This window comes from Pelophylax lessonae (assembly GCF_965119305.1).
Source record: "Pelophylax lessonae genome assembly, chromosome: 1".
Taxonomy (NCBI): domain Eukaryota; kingdom Metazoa; phylum Chordata; class Amphibia; order Anura; family Ranidae; genus Pelophylax; species Pelophylax lessonae.
The window spans coordinates 123,677,170-123,697,918 of record NC_138768.1 but is presented as its reverse complement, the minus strand read 5'-3'; the positions used below and the strand labels follow the sequence as shown (position 1 = coordinate 123,697,918).

Below are 20,749 nucleotides of genomic sequence, written 5' to 3'. Positions count from 1 at the left end.
AAACATTTTACATAAATAGAATAAGCTGTTTGTATTGCTCAGTAGGGAAGACTAAAACCCTTGTTTTTCTGCTGTCTGTGTACCATTGGGGAAATGTGCATTCACTTCCTATCCCAGAGGAGCAACAGGAAGCTGGGGGAAATCTCCCAAAGTGAATGGCCTCATTCACATGGCTGTAAAAAAAAAATGCATTAACAACGTTTTTTTTTTATTTACTGAATGCAGCTTTATTGTTTTTAATGGAGACAATTACAGATGCTTAAAGATGCTTTAACACCTCGACTGCATGGTCTATGTTTATTTGCACCATGGTATTTTCATGTTTTGCTTTTATTATGGAATTTGCCATTTTTGCATCTTTTGCAATTTATTAGTACATTTGGTATTACTGTACTTTTCGTATATCATGCAAAAAAATTTAATATAAAAGAACTTCTAAAATAAAATGCACTGCCTTCATATCCATAACACAGCATCCAAAAATCTGCATCTGAGGACATATGTATACCTTTGAAAAAAAAGTTAATGCATTAAAATGGATCTATTTACTGATTATGCAGATTTTTTTTGTTCCTTGCTTTAATGGTCAGTAAAATATTTACAAGAGTGTAATGACCGTGTGAATGAGGCCTTAGTTAGTTATCCCCTTACCACTTGTTTTGGGGATGACTTGCTAGATGGCAATGGTCACCAATACAAGGGTAAATCCATTAAAACTTGAAGGGTCTAACCTTCCCCACTCTATCCAAAACTAAAATTTTAAAAATTTGCCTAGAGATGCACTTCAAAATCGCCTGTACTACAAAATAGAAAATTCCACTATATAATCAACCACAAAAACTATTTAAAAAAAAAAAAAAAAAAATTATATATATATTTTGCATTAACTTCGGGTACAAAACAATTCTGTGAATACTGTAAAACCTGGTCCTGCATTGTCATGCTACAAAGACATTATACATAATAATATCTAAAGAAGAGTATAAAAAAATAAAAGAGCACATACATGATTCAATAAGACATCACAAAGTAAAGGAGCAGTCACATTTTAGTTTACTGTAGTCAAAGAAAACGAAAGTAGGAGGGACTGCTTTAGAATAAAGTATTTTGCACATTAACACAATCCCTGGCTGTTGTATAAAAGTAAAGCATAGAGTCACCTTTTAAAAAAACAAAAGTCCTTTTTAAAGAAGGATCAAAATTTAAAAAATTACACTCCATGGTAAAAAGAAAAAGTAGGCTGATTAACACAACATGCAACACATGCACTGTATTGAAGTATGTATATATTAATATGACCAAACTGGAAACCATGGAAGCAGCAGATTATGCATAGAGTACAAAATGCAAAACCTTAAAAGCCAACAATATTTATATCATAAATATCAAAGTTACTTTAGAGACACCAGGCATCAAGAAAGAAAATTGCTTCCTAATGTTGCAGCTTTAATACAGGGCACTAGAAATGACAAACACTTAAACTAGCCATTTAACAGTTTAATAGATTTAAGGAATTCTCCCTTTCCTAACCCTATCTCACGGGCTTGCACATGCATTTATGCAGTTTGTACAAAGAGAGGACCATGGGTGTTTTTTTTCCTGCAACCCTCCCATTCTCTGCAAAATATTAAATTCCTTTTTTGCATGTTAACATTTTCATTTATTTTACTGAATGTCATACCTGCTCCTGCAGCTTTCTGGGATATCATCACATATCCCAGGAGGCTGCAGAAATAGAAACTCACAGCAGCTGTAGGATGGACTTCTGATGAGGTTAGAAGGAAAGATGGTGGAATAGGACCTGACCTGCAGCACCTGAGCAGGGGATTGCAGTTAGATTTGCTGGGCAGGTGAGTACCTAAATTAGGACAATGCAGCATAACATAAGAGGGGAGAAAAAAAAAAAAAAAGAAAGGGGGTTGGGTTATTTTTAGTCACCCTGGTCATGTGATCTCCCAGCTACAGGGCAAAGGAGAGTGCTTGACAATGGCTGGTTAAGCCTGGGAGTTGTGACCCCACCCATAGGCTCCTATGGCCCATCTGTTTTCGGTGCTCCCTCCTTTCACCTGCAACTGCTGCTGACTCGCACAGGGGAGTTAGGCCACGATTGGACCAGAGTAGGCTGAAAATACATAGATATATACATCTTTCTTACTCAGGTTAGTCAGAATAGGTGTTGGGGGGGGGGGGCGTTTTTTTTTTTTTAAGATTAGTTAGGTAAAGCCTAAATTCTAGAAATATATATATATATATATATATATATATATATATATATATATATATATATATATATATATATATATATATTATACACATACATATATATATATATATATACATATATATACACATATATATATACATATATATATATATATATATATAATTTCCAACAGTTTTAAGGATTCAGTGCGGTCTATTCTTCCTTCCCCTTCATTCTTCGGTCAATAGCTCACTTTCATTACAACTGTGTAGGGTAGTGGTGGTCAACTTAACAAAGGGCCTCACATGTTCCCCCACATGTCCAAAGGGTTGGCCAATAGCTTTGTTTTTGTAAAAAAAGGTATGTGTGGTGTAATAAACCTGCAAACTGTTTGCAGGATTTGCTTATATAGGAGCAAGATCAGTTGTTCCTGAACCAACAAGCCAGAAGCTTTGTTTAGCCACACACTGAGCACTAACTAGCAGGCCACATTTTGGGCACAGGGGTATAGAGAAAACAACAGAGAGAGAGATACAAATCTAACAGGGATTGTAGATTTTCCAACTTTGCCTAAGGATAGCATGTTTGTTTGTCTGTATTGCTGTTGGGGAGGTTACCTCAATTTCTGTTTGGTGAAAGTGTGGTCAGCAAGACAAATATGGGAAAATCTTTCTAAGGGTGCACCAGAAAGAGAAAACCTTAGAGGGGTTTTGGCTTGACATACACTTTGCATGCATGTGCTAAAGGCAATGAGGATGCCTCATACAGTGACCCCTAGCAGCAAAATCAGATTCTAGTTCACTAAAGCCACATCAGTTAAAGTGCATCTAAAGCAAACCATTTTTGTAATTTTGATTAGAGCTTGAAAGGGTTAGAATTTTGATTGCAGTGTGTTTTCTGAATGGTAAAAATCAGCTTTAGGACACAAAATGAAAATTCAAAATTGTGAATGGTCATTGGAGCATGAATAAAAGGCGTGATCTACTAATAACACAAAATGTCTAAGAGGAGGGAATATTTCACATTAGAGAGATTTCTGTGCACTTCCTCTCAATGGGATAGGGAGTTCATGTAAAATTTATGATTAAAAAAAAGCCTTTAACTTTATCTTTCTAGGATTAGTGTGAACTTCCTAGTTTTGCAGCAATAGCATTACTATTACTACAGTTGCCATGGTAATAGCGCGCTGCAGAAAATTCATATTTTTATATATATATATATATATATATATATATATATATATATATATATATATATATATATATATATATATATATATATATATATATAAAAATCAGTCTTACATTGCATATATAAATACTATATTATAGCTTATTGAAAACACACCTGTACTGAACGATGAAACGCATCAGCTGCAAAAGAATAATATCAAAGAAGGTAGATGCTGTATGCTTGGTTCATCCAGTGTTTAGAGTTTTAGTGTATTTGGAGGAATCCCATTTAAGGCCTATTCTAGTCCTGTAAGCTTCTCTAGTTACGACGGTTTTGCTTCTAAAAATGTTTTGGGGTTGTTTCAGAAGCAAAAGTGTTGCCCTAGGACCTTACAGCAATACCTAACCAAAACTGAATGGGTTTTGGGTTGGCTGAGCATTTAAGTAGACGATTACACAGATTTACTTGATTCTTGCATTTAAACGTATTTTAAGGATAAAAGAAAAAAAAAAACACACCATTTAGTATATATAAAATATATTAAACATTTGATTTAAAGGGATTATTAAAGATTTTACACATTAAAAAATTCAAAACTTGCAAAACTTCTGCAACCACAAAAAAAAAATAGTAAAAATACCTTTAACAAGTAAATAGTATATTACAAGGTTTTGCATAACTATATGGTACAAAACATTTTTCAGGTATGTTAAAACCTTTTCCTGCAAAGTCATGCTACAAAGATAGAATTTATTCAGCAACAAGAAAAACTCCAATGTTTTGAGTAATTTGGATGATCACCATAACCAACACCAAAGTCTTCTTGAACCTACAGTCTTTAAAGAGGTCGTAAGCAAAAGGATGGGGCTTAGAAATATGGAGACAGAGCTGAGGTAGAGCAGGCTTAATTGGCGTCAAATTGTACAGCCTAGTAGTAGCACTCTTTCCATAAGGCTAAAACCATCATCCTCCATATGGTATATCTAAGGCCAAAACCATCATCCTCCGTATGGTATATCTAAGGCCATTTATTTTCATTTGATTAGAGCAGAGAATGGTTACAACCGTGTCTTTTTGCCACCTGTGTCCCATTGGAGGAGATTTTTCACTTCCTGTCCTGTAGACAACAGGAATCAAGAGGAAATCTCTCATGTGTTAGAATTCCACTCTTAGATGGTTGTAACTGGAACAAGTGTCACCCCTGGAAGACTCCCCCCCCCCCCCCCGTTCCTTCAGTTCAGATGAGAACTCAAAATATTGTATTTTCTCTCAGGTTCAATCTGTGAGGCAATGATCACCAAGACAAAGAGGGTGAATCTCACGAGGACACAGCTAGCATTAAAAACCCAACATGGGTTCTAACCCTTCTCTACTAAATCTTGGAAAATACCTTTAGAGAAACTAGATTGATACAAACGCCAGTGATTAGAAGCAAAGTGCAATACCCAAAAACAACCAAATCTTTAATTTAATTACTTCAGTCACCCCAGCAATAGGTAAATCCTGATTGGATGTTATCAGATACCATGCTTTTCACATTGATCTTCATCCTATTAAATAAGCATGTTTAACTAAATTGCAAATGTTACTGATTATAGGAAAGTCAATAAGCAGCTATGACATGCAGATGGAAGCTTCAAAGGTAAACTATATACTTTCACCAATGTGAGTACTTCTAAGGAAAGCTCCAACACACAAAAACACATTAGGACCCCAAACACTCATGTGAATGAATGTTGTATTAACAAAATTATACAAAAGTGAGAACTGAGATACTGTTACTCAGTAAAAAAATAAAAAACACACCAACCTAGCAACTCTATGTTTGAATAGTATAACCAAGCAGATTGACCCTATTACGGCCTTTATACTGCCCCTTTAGTCTCCACATCTTGTAAAAAGAAAAAAAAAAAAATTGTCAGGGGATGCAATTTACCTCACCCATATTAACCATTCAATGTACCTGCTATTCCCCCTCCTGCATTAAATTTGTAAAAACTACTCTGCCCCTTCCTGCATTAAATACGTGAAAACACTAGCATCATCCATCAGTCACTGTGGTTTAAACAGTAACTGAACTGATTTAAAGGGTTCCTCCACAAACTTTTTTGGTTTGATTTGGTTTAGGATTGTTTCTTCCATGTTGTTTACCAGATCTTCATTTGACCCCCTTTACCAGTTCGTCTAGATGGGGTTGTTTGGAATCAAATGGTTTTGGAGACTTCACACTATAACCAACTCTAAATCTGCCATTTGAAACTTTCTGAAGGCCAAACGATTGCAAAACTGCAGCATCATAGTATAAAATGGCAAAGTCTAGAGCAAATGACAAGGATTCTGGGCCACGGCATGCCTGTTTTAAACATCTTTTATGTTGTGTGACATTTCCTTTATGCTGAGGAGGAGACCTAAGGAATGTCTGAACGGAGCAGTGCAAGCTCACTGGTATGTATATGAGGATTAGGTGGCAGTTGCAGACTCTAATGAATATTACAATTATGCAAACTGCTGGGAAGATACCAATAGGAAATGGGAACTACAAACACAATGGGCAAGGTCAGGTGTAAGTTTAGGTTTAGTGTTTGCTCAGATTTGTCCAATCATGCACTAGATATAAAAAAAAAAAAAAAAAAAAAAAAAAAAGGATCTGTTAGCAGCAGGCAGCTTTCTATGTAACTGAAGAGGGCCGTTGAGTTTAAGAGATGATTTAGAGGGTAGCACTTAAAATACAAAGCCAAAAGCAAAAATGTTATTGAGGTTTACCAGTTCTTACATGTGATGGCTACATTTCTTCAGGTCCCACCCCCCCCCCCCCCTTTTATTTTCATATGGTGAGCTGGTAAGTCAGACCATTTTTTTTTTCAGCTTTCTTTGTCAGGCCAGGATTTTCCGGTCCTTTACCACTGAAAGAGGGTGCCTAAAATTGACAGCTTTTAGGAGTTCAGGTTCAAATTGTTAGTCAAGTGTATCCAATTCTCACCAGATTGGCAATTCTGCTGTCAATGTGTCTCCCCATCGCTCCTCCATACATTGAAGCCACCCTAAGACAGGAAGTGTGTTACTGGCTAAATCACCAGGTGAAAAAAGGAAACGAACCCCCCCCCCCCCCCCCCCCCACAAAGATGCTCTAATCACATGTAGGCATTGGTAACCAGAGATCTAATAAATGTATGTAAATGGAGGAAACTCAGATTACATCTGTTAATGGAAAAGACTTTAAGGCATTTACATAGGAGTATAGAAGAATATTAATGGACTGTGTGGAGAAAGACTTTAAAGTAATTTCTATCAATCATTCTGATTACGGGATGAATAGTATCTGGAGCAAAAGCCAGGAAGAGCCAGGACGCAGGAGACCTAGCATCTCCTATGCTATGAAGTATATCAAAAGCCAAAACTATTATTTCATAGTGTAGGAAATTGTTAAACCCCCCTTCCCCCCCCACACTCTTTTCAGGGGAGATCTCTTTACTTCCTGTTCTGAGTATACAGTCCAATTGGGCGCTAGAGGAAGTCTCTTAGATCGGATAGTTGTCACCAAACCTGCTTTTCCCATTTTGGTGATAGCCAAAAAATGTTTGATTGACCCATCATTTTCTGACCATGCTCACCAGGACATGAGTGAATCTTCTTAGTGGGGACAAACCGTACAAAAAAAATAAATAAATAAAATACACACACGTTTTTGACACCTTACACAAACAAAGTTTTGGCTTTGGGTACACTTTAAGAAAACAATGTCTAATACAAGTTACTCATTTAACCTTGTGAGATAAATAGGTAATTAGCATTATGCAATGCGAGCAGATTACTGAACGATTACAACAAGCTCCTGATACATATTGGCAGGTCTTTAGCAAATAACCCTCCTCCATGTAATGACCTGTAGACAAGTAAAACACTGCATAGCATTTGCAATACTGAGAAGATGCAGAGAACCTTCTACATTATCCAGTCGTCTTCATTAGACAAACTCTTGCAGGATCATTGAATGCAACTAAGGCATAGCACACAAGTCAGATACACTTCAGTTAATCAGGATTTGTGAACTGAATGGGTACCTATGTGTAAATGGCAATGCATTCTGCGTAGGTTCAGCCCTTGGTTCAAAATTTTGCGTCACTTCTGGGGGTGTTCTTTCATCATCTGTCCCATTGATGCTTTCTGGCGTTAAAGGAGACTGAATATCCCCTCCAGCGGACTCCTTAAATGAAATACAAAATAATTAGTGCTAGAAAAGGCATTGACTATGCTCTATCCAATCAATGTAATCAAAGTTTTTAAATAGAAACCATAGAGTGCTTCAGAAAGTATGTAAATCTATTCATATAAAAAAGACTGTAAGCAGTTTGCACTAGGGCATTTCGATTAAATTTACTGCAGATCAGCTTGAGTTAACATATATGAATATGATTTAGTAATTCCTGTAATTTGAGAAGGACTTTTACCCTCTGTATGGAAGCTGTGGTCTCTCTGCAGAGTTCTGACACACTCCCTCCTGAGTAAGGGCAAAAGCTCTCTGACCAGCAGGGAGCAGCAGTGTTGCTGATTGCTGAGATATAGACTTGACTTCGCAGGAGGCGTAGTGGACCTCTGAAGAAACCAGTCTCCACACAATTGCAGGGTGGTCTCTGCAGCATGTTGGCAGGAGACAGACTTTTCTGCTCATGCTGTGGCTGCTTTCTAAGGAAATGAACTGTAAGGCATTGAACACCTTTTGTTTTTATGCACCTTGAACAAATTTAGGGTGTCTAAATTGAAAGCTCAGTTTGGGCTTTAAAGGAGTTGTAAAGTTAAGGTTTTTCACCTTATTGCATTCTATGCATTAGGGTGAAAACCCCTCTGAACTGCAGCGTTCCCCCTGCCCCCCCCCTATTTTTACCTGAACCCGATCATTCCATCAACGAGCACGAGCCAAATGGCTCCAGTCACTGTCTCAGGACTTCATTGGATAGATTGATAGCAGGAGCCATTGGCTGCCCCTGCTGTCAATCACATCCAGTCACAAGAGCGGGGGGCGAGGCAGAGTCCCACTGTCAATGGACGCAGCAGTGGAACTCATGAGCGCACCTGCAAGGATGCCCCTATTGGAAAACAGCTCTCCGGGGGAACACCCACTGAAGAGGAGGAAAAGCCAGGAGTGCCACCAGAGCACACCAGAAGGGAGGATCGGGGCTTGCACAGAGCAGGTAAAGGTTTACAATAACTTTAAGGATTCTTAAAGTAAAATCTAAACCTTTAAGCAACATACACACTACAGTTTTTTTTTTTTAACTTCTTGCCGACCACCCGCTGCAGTTTTACTGCGGCAGGCTGGCTCGGCTGTGCGAATTGACATAGGGGCACATCGGTTCATGGGAGTGGTGCTGGGAGGTGAGCGCGCCCACTAGGCAGCGGAGATGCCGAACCACAGGACTGGCGGTCGCGACTGCCGCCGGGCACCTGCAATCACTCCCCGCTGAGAAAGGAGGCCAGTCAGCTGTTGTAAACACAGCTGCCTGTTCTCTCTGAAATGATCACAGAGCCCCTGTGATCCTTCTATGTAGGATCACAGGTCTTTATGATCATTTCACAAGTCCCTCCCCCATACAGTTAGAAAACACTCACCTAGGTTCACACTTAATCCTTTGATCACCCCTAGGTTAACTCCTTCCCTGTCAGTGTCCTTATTACAGTAACAGTGCATATTTCTAGCACCGATTACCATAGTAATGTCACTCACTGGTCCCCCCCAAAAGTGTCAAAAATGTCAGTTAGGTGTCTGATCTGTCCGCTGCAATGTTGCAGTCCCACAAAAAAGACAAAATACGCTTATTGCAATTTTTTTTACCAAAAATACGTAGCATAATACATAAAGGGTTGAAAAATTTAGATTTTTTGGGGAATGTTATATAGCAGAAAGTGAAAAATATTTTTTTTTCCAGAATGGTTGCTCCGAATCCTAAAAAGTGGCCTGGTCATTAAAGGGGCAAATCCTTCCAGTCCAGAACAGGCAGTGCTGTATCTTGGCCTAGGCCAACAAGGCCCAGGCCTAGGGCGGCACTTTGCAGGGGGGGGGGCAGCAAAAAAGCTGCACCCCACAGGAAAAAAAACAGCCTCCTCCCGGCTCCCGCACGAAAAGGATCCCCGCCAGCTTGCGCTACACTTTTCGTATAGTGCCAGTCTTATAGGGGAAAATGGGCCAGAGGGTAGGGTCCAGAAGGCAAATCAGTCTGGCACCCCCATAAAGCAGTCACACTGCTACCTGCCGGTATGATAATATCGGCCGGTGAGAACATTCAGACAGACCGCAGGCTGCCGACCACACTTAATACAACTGGCCTGTCGGCCACCAATGCTAATGAGTGTTGCACTGCAGCTTAATGCTCCGCCTACCTTCCTCTGTCCCCAGGTATGGCAGGCATCATGTCAATAATATAATTTCATTTCTTTAAAAATCCTTGTCCTTGAGCGAGCATACTGAATTGCATCATCTCAAATTAAGACTTTGAATTGTATACGATTTCAATAATATTTTTGACCTGCTCACCTCATACGTGCTATCGCAATATGTCACTGGATTAGTAAGATTACTCCTATCTTAGAAGATATTTGGACTTCTGTTTGCTGCCACTGATTATTTCACTTATTTACATAATAACTATGGACTTCCTAGTCATTATACAAATAACTGAAATAATCCTATGATTACAATCAGTGGCAGCAAACAAGTCCAAATATCTTGAAATAAAGGAGTAATCTTACTAATCCAGTGACATAAGGCTGCACTGATATGTTGCACTGATGGGCGCTAATAGGCTGCACTGATGGGCACTAATATGCTACTCTGATGACCACTGATGAGGCAGCAATGGTGGGTACTGAAAAACTGCACTGATAAGCACTAATGAGGCTGCACTGATAAGGCAGCACTGATATGCTGCACCGATGGGCACTAATAAGACTGAACTTATGGGAACCGATGAGGCTGCACTGATAGACTGTGGTTGTAGTTTGTGGTTTACAGATGACAGGGCGGGTCATAAAACAGGAAGGGGTGTGGCATTTACAGGAAGGGGTGGGTCATATTTAAATTAGGGGGTGCACAAGTTTAGTCAGGCCTAAGGCAGCACAAAACCTAAATACACCACTGAGAACAGGTTAATCTAATGGGTCCAATGAAAAAAAAAAAAAAAAAAAAAAGACCGCTCAGATCGGAGCCACTGTACTAACAATCCAATGTTAGTACAGAGATTTTCTCCGCTGTGCTATCATGGACTATCAGGGTGACTTACTGCCCACCCCCCCAGGACACTCTAGTCAGTGCACTGATTGGAAGCCGTTACCCTTCTGTTGGACCAGCTGCCGCACACATGGGCCAAATGTCGGCTGGTTTCTATTGAACCGGCCAATGCCGCTCGAGTGTACTAAGCTTTACTAGATAAGATAACATTGAAGAGAACACTCAAACAATTGTCATGACTTTTTCTCCATGAAATACGGTTTTTACTTTTTTATTTTAGTGCGGATCTTCACCAGTAATGTCAGCTACATCTTGTCTACAAACACTTGCTTTGGCATCCACCGCTATGCTCTAAAACATATTCCTGATAGTGACAATAGACCATGACTGTGTAATGTGTCAGTATGGCCAATTGTCAGGGATGTTTGTGACAAAGTCTTGTTGGGACACAGTTGTCACCCCAATAGTAAATGCCTATTCAAGGACCTCTATAGCAGGATTACCAGGTTTTAATAAAAGCTACATTAAGAAAAAAAAAAAAAAAAAAGAAAAAATAGATTAAGAAAGAAAACCAGCAGGTTTTTGAATTACACTAACATGGTCGATTTTATCAATTTGGTTTATCATTGCTTTAACCACTTCAGCTCCAGAAGGTTTTACCCCCTTAATGACCAGGCCATTTTTTGCAATACGGCACTGCGTTGCTTTAACTGACAATTGCGCGGTCATGCAACGCTGTACCCAAATAAAACTTATGTCTTTTTACCACAAATAGAGCTTTCATTTGGTGGTATTTAATCACCTCTGCGGTTTTCATTTTTTGCGCTATAAAACAAAAAAAAGAACCACAAATTTTGAAAAAAATATACAAACCAATTCCAAAAAAGTTGGGACACTGTACAAATTGTGAGTAAAAAAGGAATGGACTAATTTACAAATCTCATAAACTTATATTTTATCCACAATATAATAAAGATAACATATCAAACGTTGAAAGTGAGACATTTTGAAATGTCATGCCAAATATTGGCTTATTTTGGATTTCATGAGAGCTACACATTCCCAAAACGTTGGAACAGGTAGCAATAAGAGGCCGGAAAAGTTAAATGTACATATAAGGAACAGCTGGAGGACCAATTTGCATCTTATTAGGTCAATTGGCAACATGATTGGGTATAAAAATAGCCTCTCAGTGTGACAGTGTCTCTCAGAAGTCAAGATGGGCAGAGGATCACTAATTCCCCCAAAAGAGTGGAGCAATATCAGAAAGGAGTTCCTCAGAGAAAAATTGCAAAGAGTTTGGAGTTATCATCATCATCTACAGTGCATAATATCATCCAAAGATTCAGAGAATATGGAACAATCTCTGTGCGTAAGGGTCAAGGCCGGAAAACCATACTGGATGTCCATGATCTTTGGGTCACTGCGTCACATACAGGAATGCTACTATAATAAAAGTCACAACATGGGCTCAGGAATACTTCCAGAAAACATTGTCGGTGAATCCTCCGTGCTGTTTGCTGTTGCCAGCTAAAACTCTATAGGCCAAAAAAGAAGAGATATCTAAACATGATCCAGAAGAGCAGGCGTTTTCTCTGGGCCAAGGCTCATTTAAAATGGACTGTGGCAAAGTGGAAAACAGTTCTGTGGTCAGACGAATCAAAATTTGAAGTTTTTTGGAAAACTGGGACTCCATGTCAGGAGGACAAGGACAACCCAAGACTAAAGGAGGACAAGGACAACCCAAGTTGTTATCAGCGCTCAGTTCAGAAGCCTGCATCTCTGATGGTATGGGGTTGCATGAGTGTGTGTGGCATGGGCAGCTTACACATCTGGAAAGGCACCATTAATGCTGAAAGGTATATCCAAGTTCTAGAACAACATACGCTCCCATCCAGACGTCATAACTTTCAGGGAAGACCTTGCATTCTCCAACATGGCAATGCCAGACCACATACTGCATCAATTACAACATCATGGCTGCGTAGATGAAGGATCAGGGTACTGAAATGGCCATAAACAAAAAGGGCACACCAGCCTAGCACATTATCCTCAGTAGGCTTTTATTAATAAAATATTAAAAAATGGCTACTCACAAACATGCGATGTAAACCAGCATATCAATTCCAATGAGCAACGTCCATGTTGTAAAAGTCCAATGCCTCGTACAGACAAAAGGCTGACGTGTTTCGAGGCAATGCCTCTTCCTCAGAGCCTAAGGGCCATGACTGAACCCTTGGTATTATATATTTTCCAATATATATATATATATAAAATATATATATATATATATAAGGGTTCAGTCATGGCCCTTAGGCTCTGAGGAAGAGGCATTGCCTGGAAATTCGTTAGCATTTCGTCTGTACGAGACATTGGACTTTTACAACATGGAAGTTGCTCATTGGAATGGATATGCTGGTTTACATCGCATGTTTGTGAGTAGCCATTTTTCATTTTCAATGGTTTTTATTGAAAATTTTAAAGCATCAACATTAGAAACAATGACAGAAAGCATCATTCAGTGGCGAGTAGCCATTTTTTTATATTTTATTAATAAAAGCCTACTGAGGATAATGCGCTTGGCTGGTGCGCCCTTTTTGGTTTATGTCTACAGTGTTTTTTCGACTACCCCGGTCGTAGAGGGCAGCAAGGCTTAGCCATAGTGGATGCCAAGTGAGAGTTCCGGGATCCTGAACCTGATTCTAAGTGCAGGAGCAAGGTGCCTAGCATCGCAACTTTCTTTTTGGAGTACTGAAATGGCCAGCCTGCAGTCCAGATCTTTCACCTATAGAAAGCATTTGGCACATCATAAAAAAGGACGATGCAACAAAGAAGACCTAAGACAGTAGAGCAACTAGAAGTCTGTATTAGACAAGAATGGGACAACATTCCTATTCCTAAACTTGAGCAACTTGTCTCCTCAGTCCCCAGACGTTTGCAGACTGATATAAAAAGAGGAGGGGATGCCACACAGTGGTAAACATGGCCTTGTCCCAACCTTTTTGAGATGTGTTGATGCCATGAAATTTAAAATCAACTTATTTTTCCCTTAAAATTATACATTTCCTCAGTTTAAACATTTGATATGTCATATGTTGCATTCTGAATAAAATATTGAAAATGTGAAACTTCCACATCATTGCATTCTGTTTTTATTCACAATTTGTACAGTGTACCAACTTTTGTGGAATCAGGTTTGTATATATTTTTTTTTACTTTCTGCTATAAAACATTTCCAATAAATTTCTTTGTAGACTGACCGTGTCATCACTGGCCCGCCCTACTGCAGTATATGTGGAAGGCGGCCTGGAAGTGGTTAACCGGTTGCAAACTTTGGACATTTAATTTAAGAATGTGGTGAAGAAGAATCCTAGTTACAGGTTACCTTTGGTGAAAACCACCTTTCCCGATGGTTTCCATGGCAGCCTACGTGTGGGTTAACCCCGCCTCCTCTCCAATGGTATAGGACCCCCCTCTATTAATTTCAGCTTGCAGGTACAGCCAGTGTTCCTTTTTTGTCCTCCTCCAAGGACCCTATTTGGATTATTCCTATGAAATTTTAGTCGGCTTACCTCTCAATCCACTCAAACCCCCTCTGGCTATTCACTGTGCGGCGCTTCATATGGCCGACGGATATCCTGACAGGGTCTGAAGACTTTCACTTCCTCAATAGCAGCGTATTTGTTGTGTTTATATTTGTCTTACACTTTCTTCTATCCCTGGTGGCCCAATGGTGGCTGGAACGCTCTCTGCGTTCCAAGCCATCTCCTTACTGCTCCCCCTTCCGCACAGTCCAGCAGACGCCTGTGCAGTAGAGGATCGGAGCTCTGTTCCCGGCTTGTGCATTCGCAGTTTGCCACGATCGAAAGTGAGGCCTGGTTCGCACACGCGCACTCGCTATCACGTCTGTTAGCCCCAGTGCTATTGAGAAGCACTGTGGGCATAGCGACAACTTCCCTGCGCCTCTACCTTGTGTGATCCAGGTATGTGGGGACTGGGGGCCGTATGCTGTATATAATAGCGGTGTGGAGAAGGGGGGGCAGATGGATGGTTGAGAGGGAAGGCACCTTTATGGCTCTCTGTACTTTATTATGATCCATTGCATTTTTCCTTTGTCCGTTATGGTTTTGCCTGAAACATGGATCCTGCGTCACCACCCTCTTGTGGCCAGCCCTCACAACAGGTGAATGCTGGTACATTTAAGGGGGGCGTGAAGGGGGGATGCTGGCTCATGATTCATGGCTAAATCCTGTGTTACCCTGGATTTCTCTTTCTCCCAGCTCCTCCAGGTCTGGTCACGAAAGAGACCCTGTCAGGCCACGGAGAGAATCTTCTTCAAGGTCCAGACGTCGTGAGTCTCCATCAGGAGGAGACGCTCAAATTCCTCCTCCAGACACCGCACACACCGCCACAGTAGCTATACGGCCCAGAGAGCCTGTTGGGGTTGTGGGGCGCATGTCCCGGAGGACAAGTTCCTTTGCGAGCCCTGTTTTGCTTGTGCATCCGGTGAGAGAGAGAGTCTGAAGATCAGAGGTTGGAATCTCTAGTGAAGCGGGTTGTTCAACAATCCCTGAAAGAGTGGTGTGCTAGTCCCGCACCTGGTCCTGCTACTTCCAGCTCTCCTGCGGAGGCCCTTGAAGACCAAGGCCCCTCTCAACCGAGCTTCACTTCCGGGAAATCTTCAGAGAGTGATTCTGAAGAAGAAGGTGCAGTTGGGGGCTTTGATTTTGCTCTTGTTCCACCTCTTATCAGAGCAGTCAAGGATGCTCTGAAATGGGAAGATCCCATCACCCCACAGACGAAGCAACGGAAGTTCTTCAAACACTTGGGGAAAGAGCGGCTAAACTTCCCACTCCTTTCAGAACTAAAGGATGTTATTTTGGAAGAATGGAGCAGAGGGGACGGCAAGGCCTCCCTATCCTCTAAATTAACAAAGCTGTATCCCCTTAAATCAGAGGATGTCAGTCACCTGGAGTCGGCTCCCCTGGTCGATGCCGCAGTCACCAGACTGGCGAAGCACGTTACCCTACCGATGGACGATGCAGTTTCTTTTAAAGATCCTCTAGATAGGAAGATGGATCTAGATTTGAAAATAATCTATATCACGGCTGGTGCGGCCTGTAAACCTGCGCTAGCATTTGCAGCTATGTCTAAGGCCATGGAAACCTGGGTTTCTAACGTGGAGCTGAAGCTGAGAAGTGTTTCTGAAGATGCAGTGGAAAACTCTCCCATTCAAGAGCTCAAGCTAGCTTCAGTCTTTCTTGAAGAAGCATCTATTGATGTTCTACGTCTATCCAGGACACTGCTGTCCTCTGTCACAGCCAAACGAGCCCTGTGGTTGCGCCCCTGGCTGGCAGACCCAGCCTCCAAGCAGGCATGGTGCAAGATTCCTTTTGAAGGCTCTTCCCTGTTTGGGAACAAATTGGATAGCGCCATTACTAAAACTACGGGTGGAAAATCAGGTTCTCTCCCTCAGGATAGGCGCCTCTTTGGGTCTAAGAAACCGCAACCAAGAAAACAGTTTGCAGAGCGTTCAAGAGATGCCCGCTCATACAGACCTGGGCGAGACTACAGAAGAAACTGGAAAGGAGGTCAAGCATCTTCCCGTAGAACAGTCAGAAGCTCAGCACCTTCTGGGCAAGAAACCTCAAAGTCTTTTTGAGATTGGGCCCATTCAGACATGCTAGGTGGGGGCGCGCCTGCTCCACTTTCAGCGTGTCTGGGCGGCCTCAATCTCAGACTTCTGGACCATCAAGACAGTGTCCACAGGACACATATGGACATTTTCGACAGATCCCATTCCCAGGTTCATTCCCACCCGCTTGCCTTATTAGGACGAGAAAAGAAGAAGTGTTTTGCTCGACTATGTAAGCACTTTGGTGGCTCAGGGCGCAACAGTTCCGGTGCCCGTGCAAGAAAGGTTCCAAGGCATGTATTCGCTCCTCTTTCTAGTACAGACAAAGAATGGATTATGGAGACCTGTGATAGACCTCACCTACCTCACCTATCTCAACAGGTTTATAAAGAACGAAAAGTTCAAGATGGAAACCTTATCTACCATCCAGAAAGCAGTGCTTCCAGGAGATTGGCTAGCGTCAATAGATCTCAAAGACGCATATTTCCACATGCCTGTAGCAGTGAACTTCCACAAGTACCTCCGCTTCACGATAGAGCATCGGCACTTCCAATTCACCTGCCTTCCTTTCGGTCTGTCTACATCCCCAAGGGTGTTTTCCAAGGTCTTTCTGGCTGTAGTAGCTCTAATTAGGACAAAAGGTGTACGTCTACATCACTACCTGGACGACCTCCTGCTGTTGTCCCAAAACAGGGATCAACTTCTGTCCCACAGGGATCAGGTCACTGCGACTCTCATGGAGTTCGGATGGTTGTTGAACCTACAAAAGTCATCTAGAACCTACTCAACATTTGGTCTATCTAGGGGCCCAATTCAACACCGTTCAAAGTACACTTTCTCTACCTCTAGAGAAAATCCCGGTGGTGCGGGAGAGGATCCTCCCAGCCCTCTCCTCCTCCTTTCTGACGGCATCCCAGTGTCTCAAGATCATCGGCACTATGGTCTCAACGGCCCCTATGGTCAAGTGGGCGCTATGGCCAACACGGCATTTTCAAAGGGGCTTCCTTCTTCAGTGGAATCCGGAAGAACACAAGCAGTTTCTTTATCTTCCACAGTATGAGAAACAGCCCGTTATGGTGGCTCCAACGCAAGAACCTGCTCAATTACCATTCCTTAGTTCCCATCTCCTGGGTCAGCAACTCTGGTTGGGGAGCTCATTGCATGGCAGAAGTGGCTCAAGGGAAGTGGCCTCCACAAGCCTACTCCCTGGTCTCCAATATCCTGGAGCTCCGTGTGGCCTTTCTAGCTCTTCAAGCTTTCCGCCATCTGATAGAAGGCAAATCCGTGCTTCTCTGAATGGACAACACCACGGCAGTGGCTTACGTGAAGAGACAGGGCGGAACCAGAAGTCTCTCCCTTCTTCAAGAATTAGACCCAATCATGACATGGGCTCAGGCCCATCTGTCCAACATCTCAGCGGTCTACATTCCAGGGCCACAGAATGTCCAGGCAGATTTTCTCTCCAGAGTCCAGTTGAATTACAATGAGTGGTCTCTCCACATCGACTCATTCAAGTGGATTCTGTCACTAGGGGTCTCACCCGAAGTAGACCTGTTTGCATCTCCCTGCAATCACAAATTGGACCAGTACTTCACACGCTGCAGGTGTCACCAATCCTGCGGAACAGATGCTCTGACCGACAGATGGGAATTCAGCAGGGCATATGCCTTTCCCCCCCGTTTCCCATTATCCTCAGATTTCTACAAAGACTCCAAGCAGAAGATGTGGAGATCATTATGGTGGTCCCACATTGGCCAAACAGGCCCTGGTTCCCACTTCTCCTGCAGCTCAGTTATCGGAGCCCGATTCCCCTTCCTCTCAGACCAGACCTCCTCTAGCAGGGAATGACATTACACCCCTGCCCTACTCTGCTCCGGTTAATGGTCTGGTTCTTGAGAGGGAGAGGTTGGAATCCCTTGGGTGCCCTCCTGGGGAAATCCCTACCTTAATGAATTCTAGAAGACCAAGCACGAACAAAGTTTACTGCAGAGTCTGGGCTAGATTCTTAGAATTAACGCATCCGGAGGGAAATTCTTCCTCGGAATTTGGAGTACAAGAAGTTCTGAAGTTCCTCCAAGCGGGACTGGATAAATCTCTCTGTTGGGACTCTCAGGGTTCAAATATCAGCCTTGTCTGTATTTTCAGGGTTCCCTGGGCCAAACATGCACTTTTACAACAAGTTTTCAAAGGTGCGGTCAGGTTCAGACCTCAGGAGGAAACCAAAATTTCCGAAAGGGGACCTTCCTCTTGTTCTTAACGTCTTTTCAAGAACTAGTTTAACAGATCCCATCTCTATCAGAGAACTTACCATTAAGACAGCGTTTCTGGTGGCAATCACTTCAGCCAAGAGGGTCTCTGAGATCAGTTCCCTTGGTCATAAAGAACCTTTCTTCACGTTCTTTCCGGATCGAGTGGTCCTAATTCCGATGCTTGATTTCAATCTGAAAGTGACACCGGTGTTTCATGAGAACCAGGAGATTGTTCTTCCTACCTTTTGGTCTTCTGAGGATAATGAACCTCATCCCTTGGATGTAGGGAAAACTCTAAGGGACTACCTACAGTCAAAAGCGTCCTTCAGGCAATCGGATAACCTCTTCGTCCTCTTCTCAGGCAGGAATAGAGGAAAGCGGGCCTCGTCTAGGTCTATCGCAGCCTGGATTGTGTCTGCCATTCAACAAGCTTATAGTGTAGAGGGTTTGGCTCCTCCGGAGGCGATGACAGCCCACTCAACGAGAAGCATCTCAACGTCCTGGGCAGCTTCACATCATGTTGCGCCAGAAGTAAGTCTGCAGAGCGGCTTCCTGGTCTTCTGTTAATACGTTTATGACACATTATTGTGTGGAGCCAGCCTCCTTATCTTCAGTTAATTTTGGCTTGACTGTTTTGTCTGCTAATAATTTGAAGTAAAATTTTCTTTGTTAAAGCATTCCCACCCGTGTGGCTTGGGCTAGTTATTTCCCACACATAGGCTGCCATGGAGACTTTCAGGAAAACTGAAAATTCCTATCAGATACTTACCGTAATTTTCCTTTCCTGATGGTTTCCATGGCAGCCGGAGCTCCCACCCTCTGGTCTTGGATTCGGCTAAGATATGGAACACTGGCTGTACCTGCAAGCTGAAATTTATAGAGGGGGGTCTTATAACATTGGAGAGGAGGCGGGGTTAACCCACACGTAGGCTGCCATGGAGACCATCAGGAAAGGAAAATTACGGTAAGTATCTGATAGGAATTTTCCGTTGTCAAAACAATCAGTAGATCCAGAAACCAGATTGTTAAATTAGCATGCAAATATCCACCCCACTTAAAAAAAAAAAAAAAAAAAAAAGTGAGTAGGGACGGTGACCAGCTCAATTTAACAAAAAAAAAAAAAAAAAAAAAAAAAAAAATGGAGATTTGAATATATTACTGGCAACCAACAGTGGATATAAAAAGTCTACACACCCCTTTTAAAATGTCAGGTTTCTGTGTTGTAAAAAACAAAGAAATCATTGCAGAATTTTTCCCACCTTTAATGTGACCTATAAACTGTACAACTCAATTGAAAAACAAACTAAAATCTTTTAAGGGGGGGGGGGGATGGAGTAAAAATAAAAATATAAACTACTTATGGTTGTATAAGTGTGCGCACCCTCTTATAACTGGGGATATAACTGTGCTCAGAATTAGGCAGTCACATTCAAAATCATGTTATATAGGTAGGAGTCAGTACACACCTGCCATCATTTAAGTGCCTCTAATTAACCCCAAATAAAGTTCAACTATTCTAGTAGGTCTTTCCTGACATTTTCTTAGTCGCATCCTACAGCAAAGCCATGGTCCGCAGGGAGCTTCCACAGCATCAGAGGGATCTCATTGTTAAATGAGCTGGAACAGGGGCCTTAGTCAAGGTAGAGGGAATTCTGAACAGTTCCAAATACCAATCAATATTGGCACAAAACCTTCAGGCTTCTGCTACAAAGCTGAACATAAAGAGGAACTTGCTGTCAGCATGTCAATGACCCAAAGCATACATCCAAATAAACAAAGGAATGGCTTTACCATTTTTTTCAATATAATTATTTTACTATTCTTTTTGATTACTGTTCATCATGTCTTTGTACATGGATTATTATGCTGTATTTTTTCTGCAGTCTGTATCACTCATCTCCTTGTTTTTTTTTTTTTTATCATGCTCAAACACCGTCCCACCTCCCCCCTTTTTTGGACTCCCTGGCACGAGTAGGCCCTTCGCGTCTGCTTGGGGCCTACTTTCTAGGCCGCTGGATTTGCCTATTTGGCCGGCTTCTTCGGCTCGTACATGCGTACCTTTTCCCGTCATCGGATGCTGTGACGGCCTTTTGACTTCCGTGTCATATAACAATCCCAATAAAAACAAATTTAAAAATCAATTTTTTTTTCATCATTTTAGGCCAATATGTATTCTGCTACAAATTTTTAGTTTAAAAAAAAAAAAAAAATCCTAATAAGCGAAATTTGATTGGTTCGTGCAAACCTTATCGCGTCTACAAACCAGG

The 20,749-nt window shown here is 41.7% G+C and overlaps 1 protein-coding gene across 3 annotated transcripts in view; it reads right to left on the bottom strand.

The window, feature by feature from the left end:
- HOMER1 (homer scaffold protein 1) overlaps positions 1-20,749 on the bottom strand; it is a 206,228-nt gene that overhangs the window by 112,045 nt on the left and 73,434 nt on the right. For all 3 annotated transcript variants that reach the window (XM_082243796.1, XM_082243794.1, XM_082243795.1), the window contains one exon: positions 7,438-7,580. In XM_082243796.1, the coding sequence (XP_082099922.1) occupies positions 7,438-7,580 (143 nt within the window). The remainder of the gene's footprint in view (positions 1-7,437; positions 7,581-20,749) is intronic.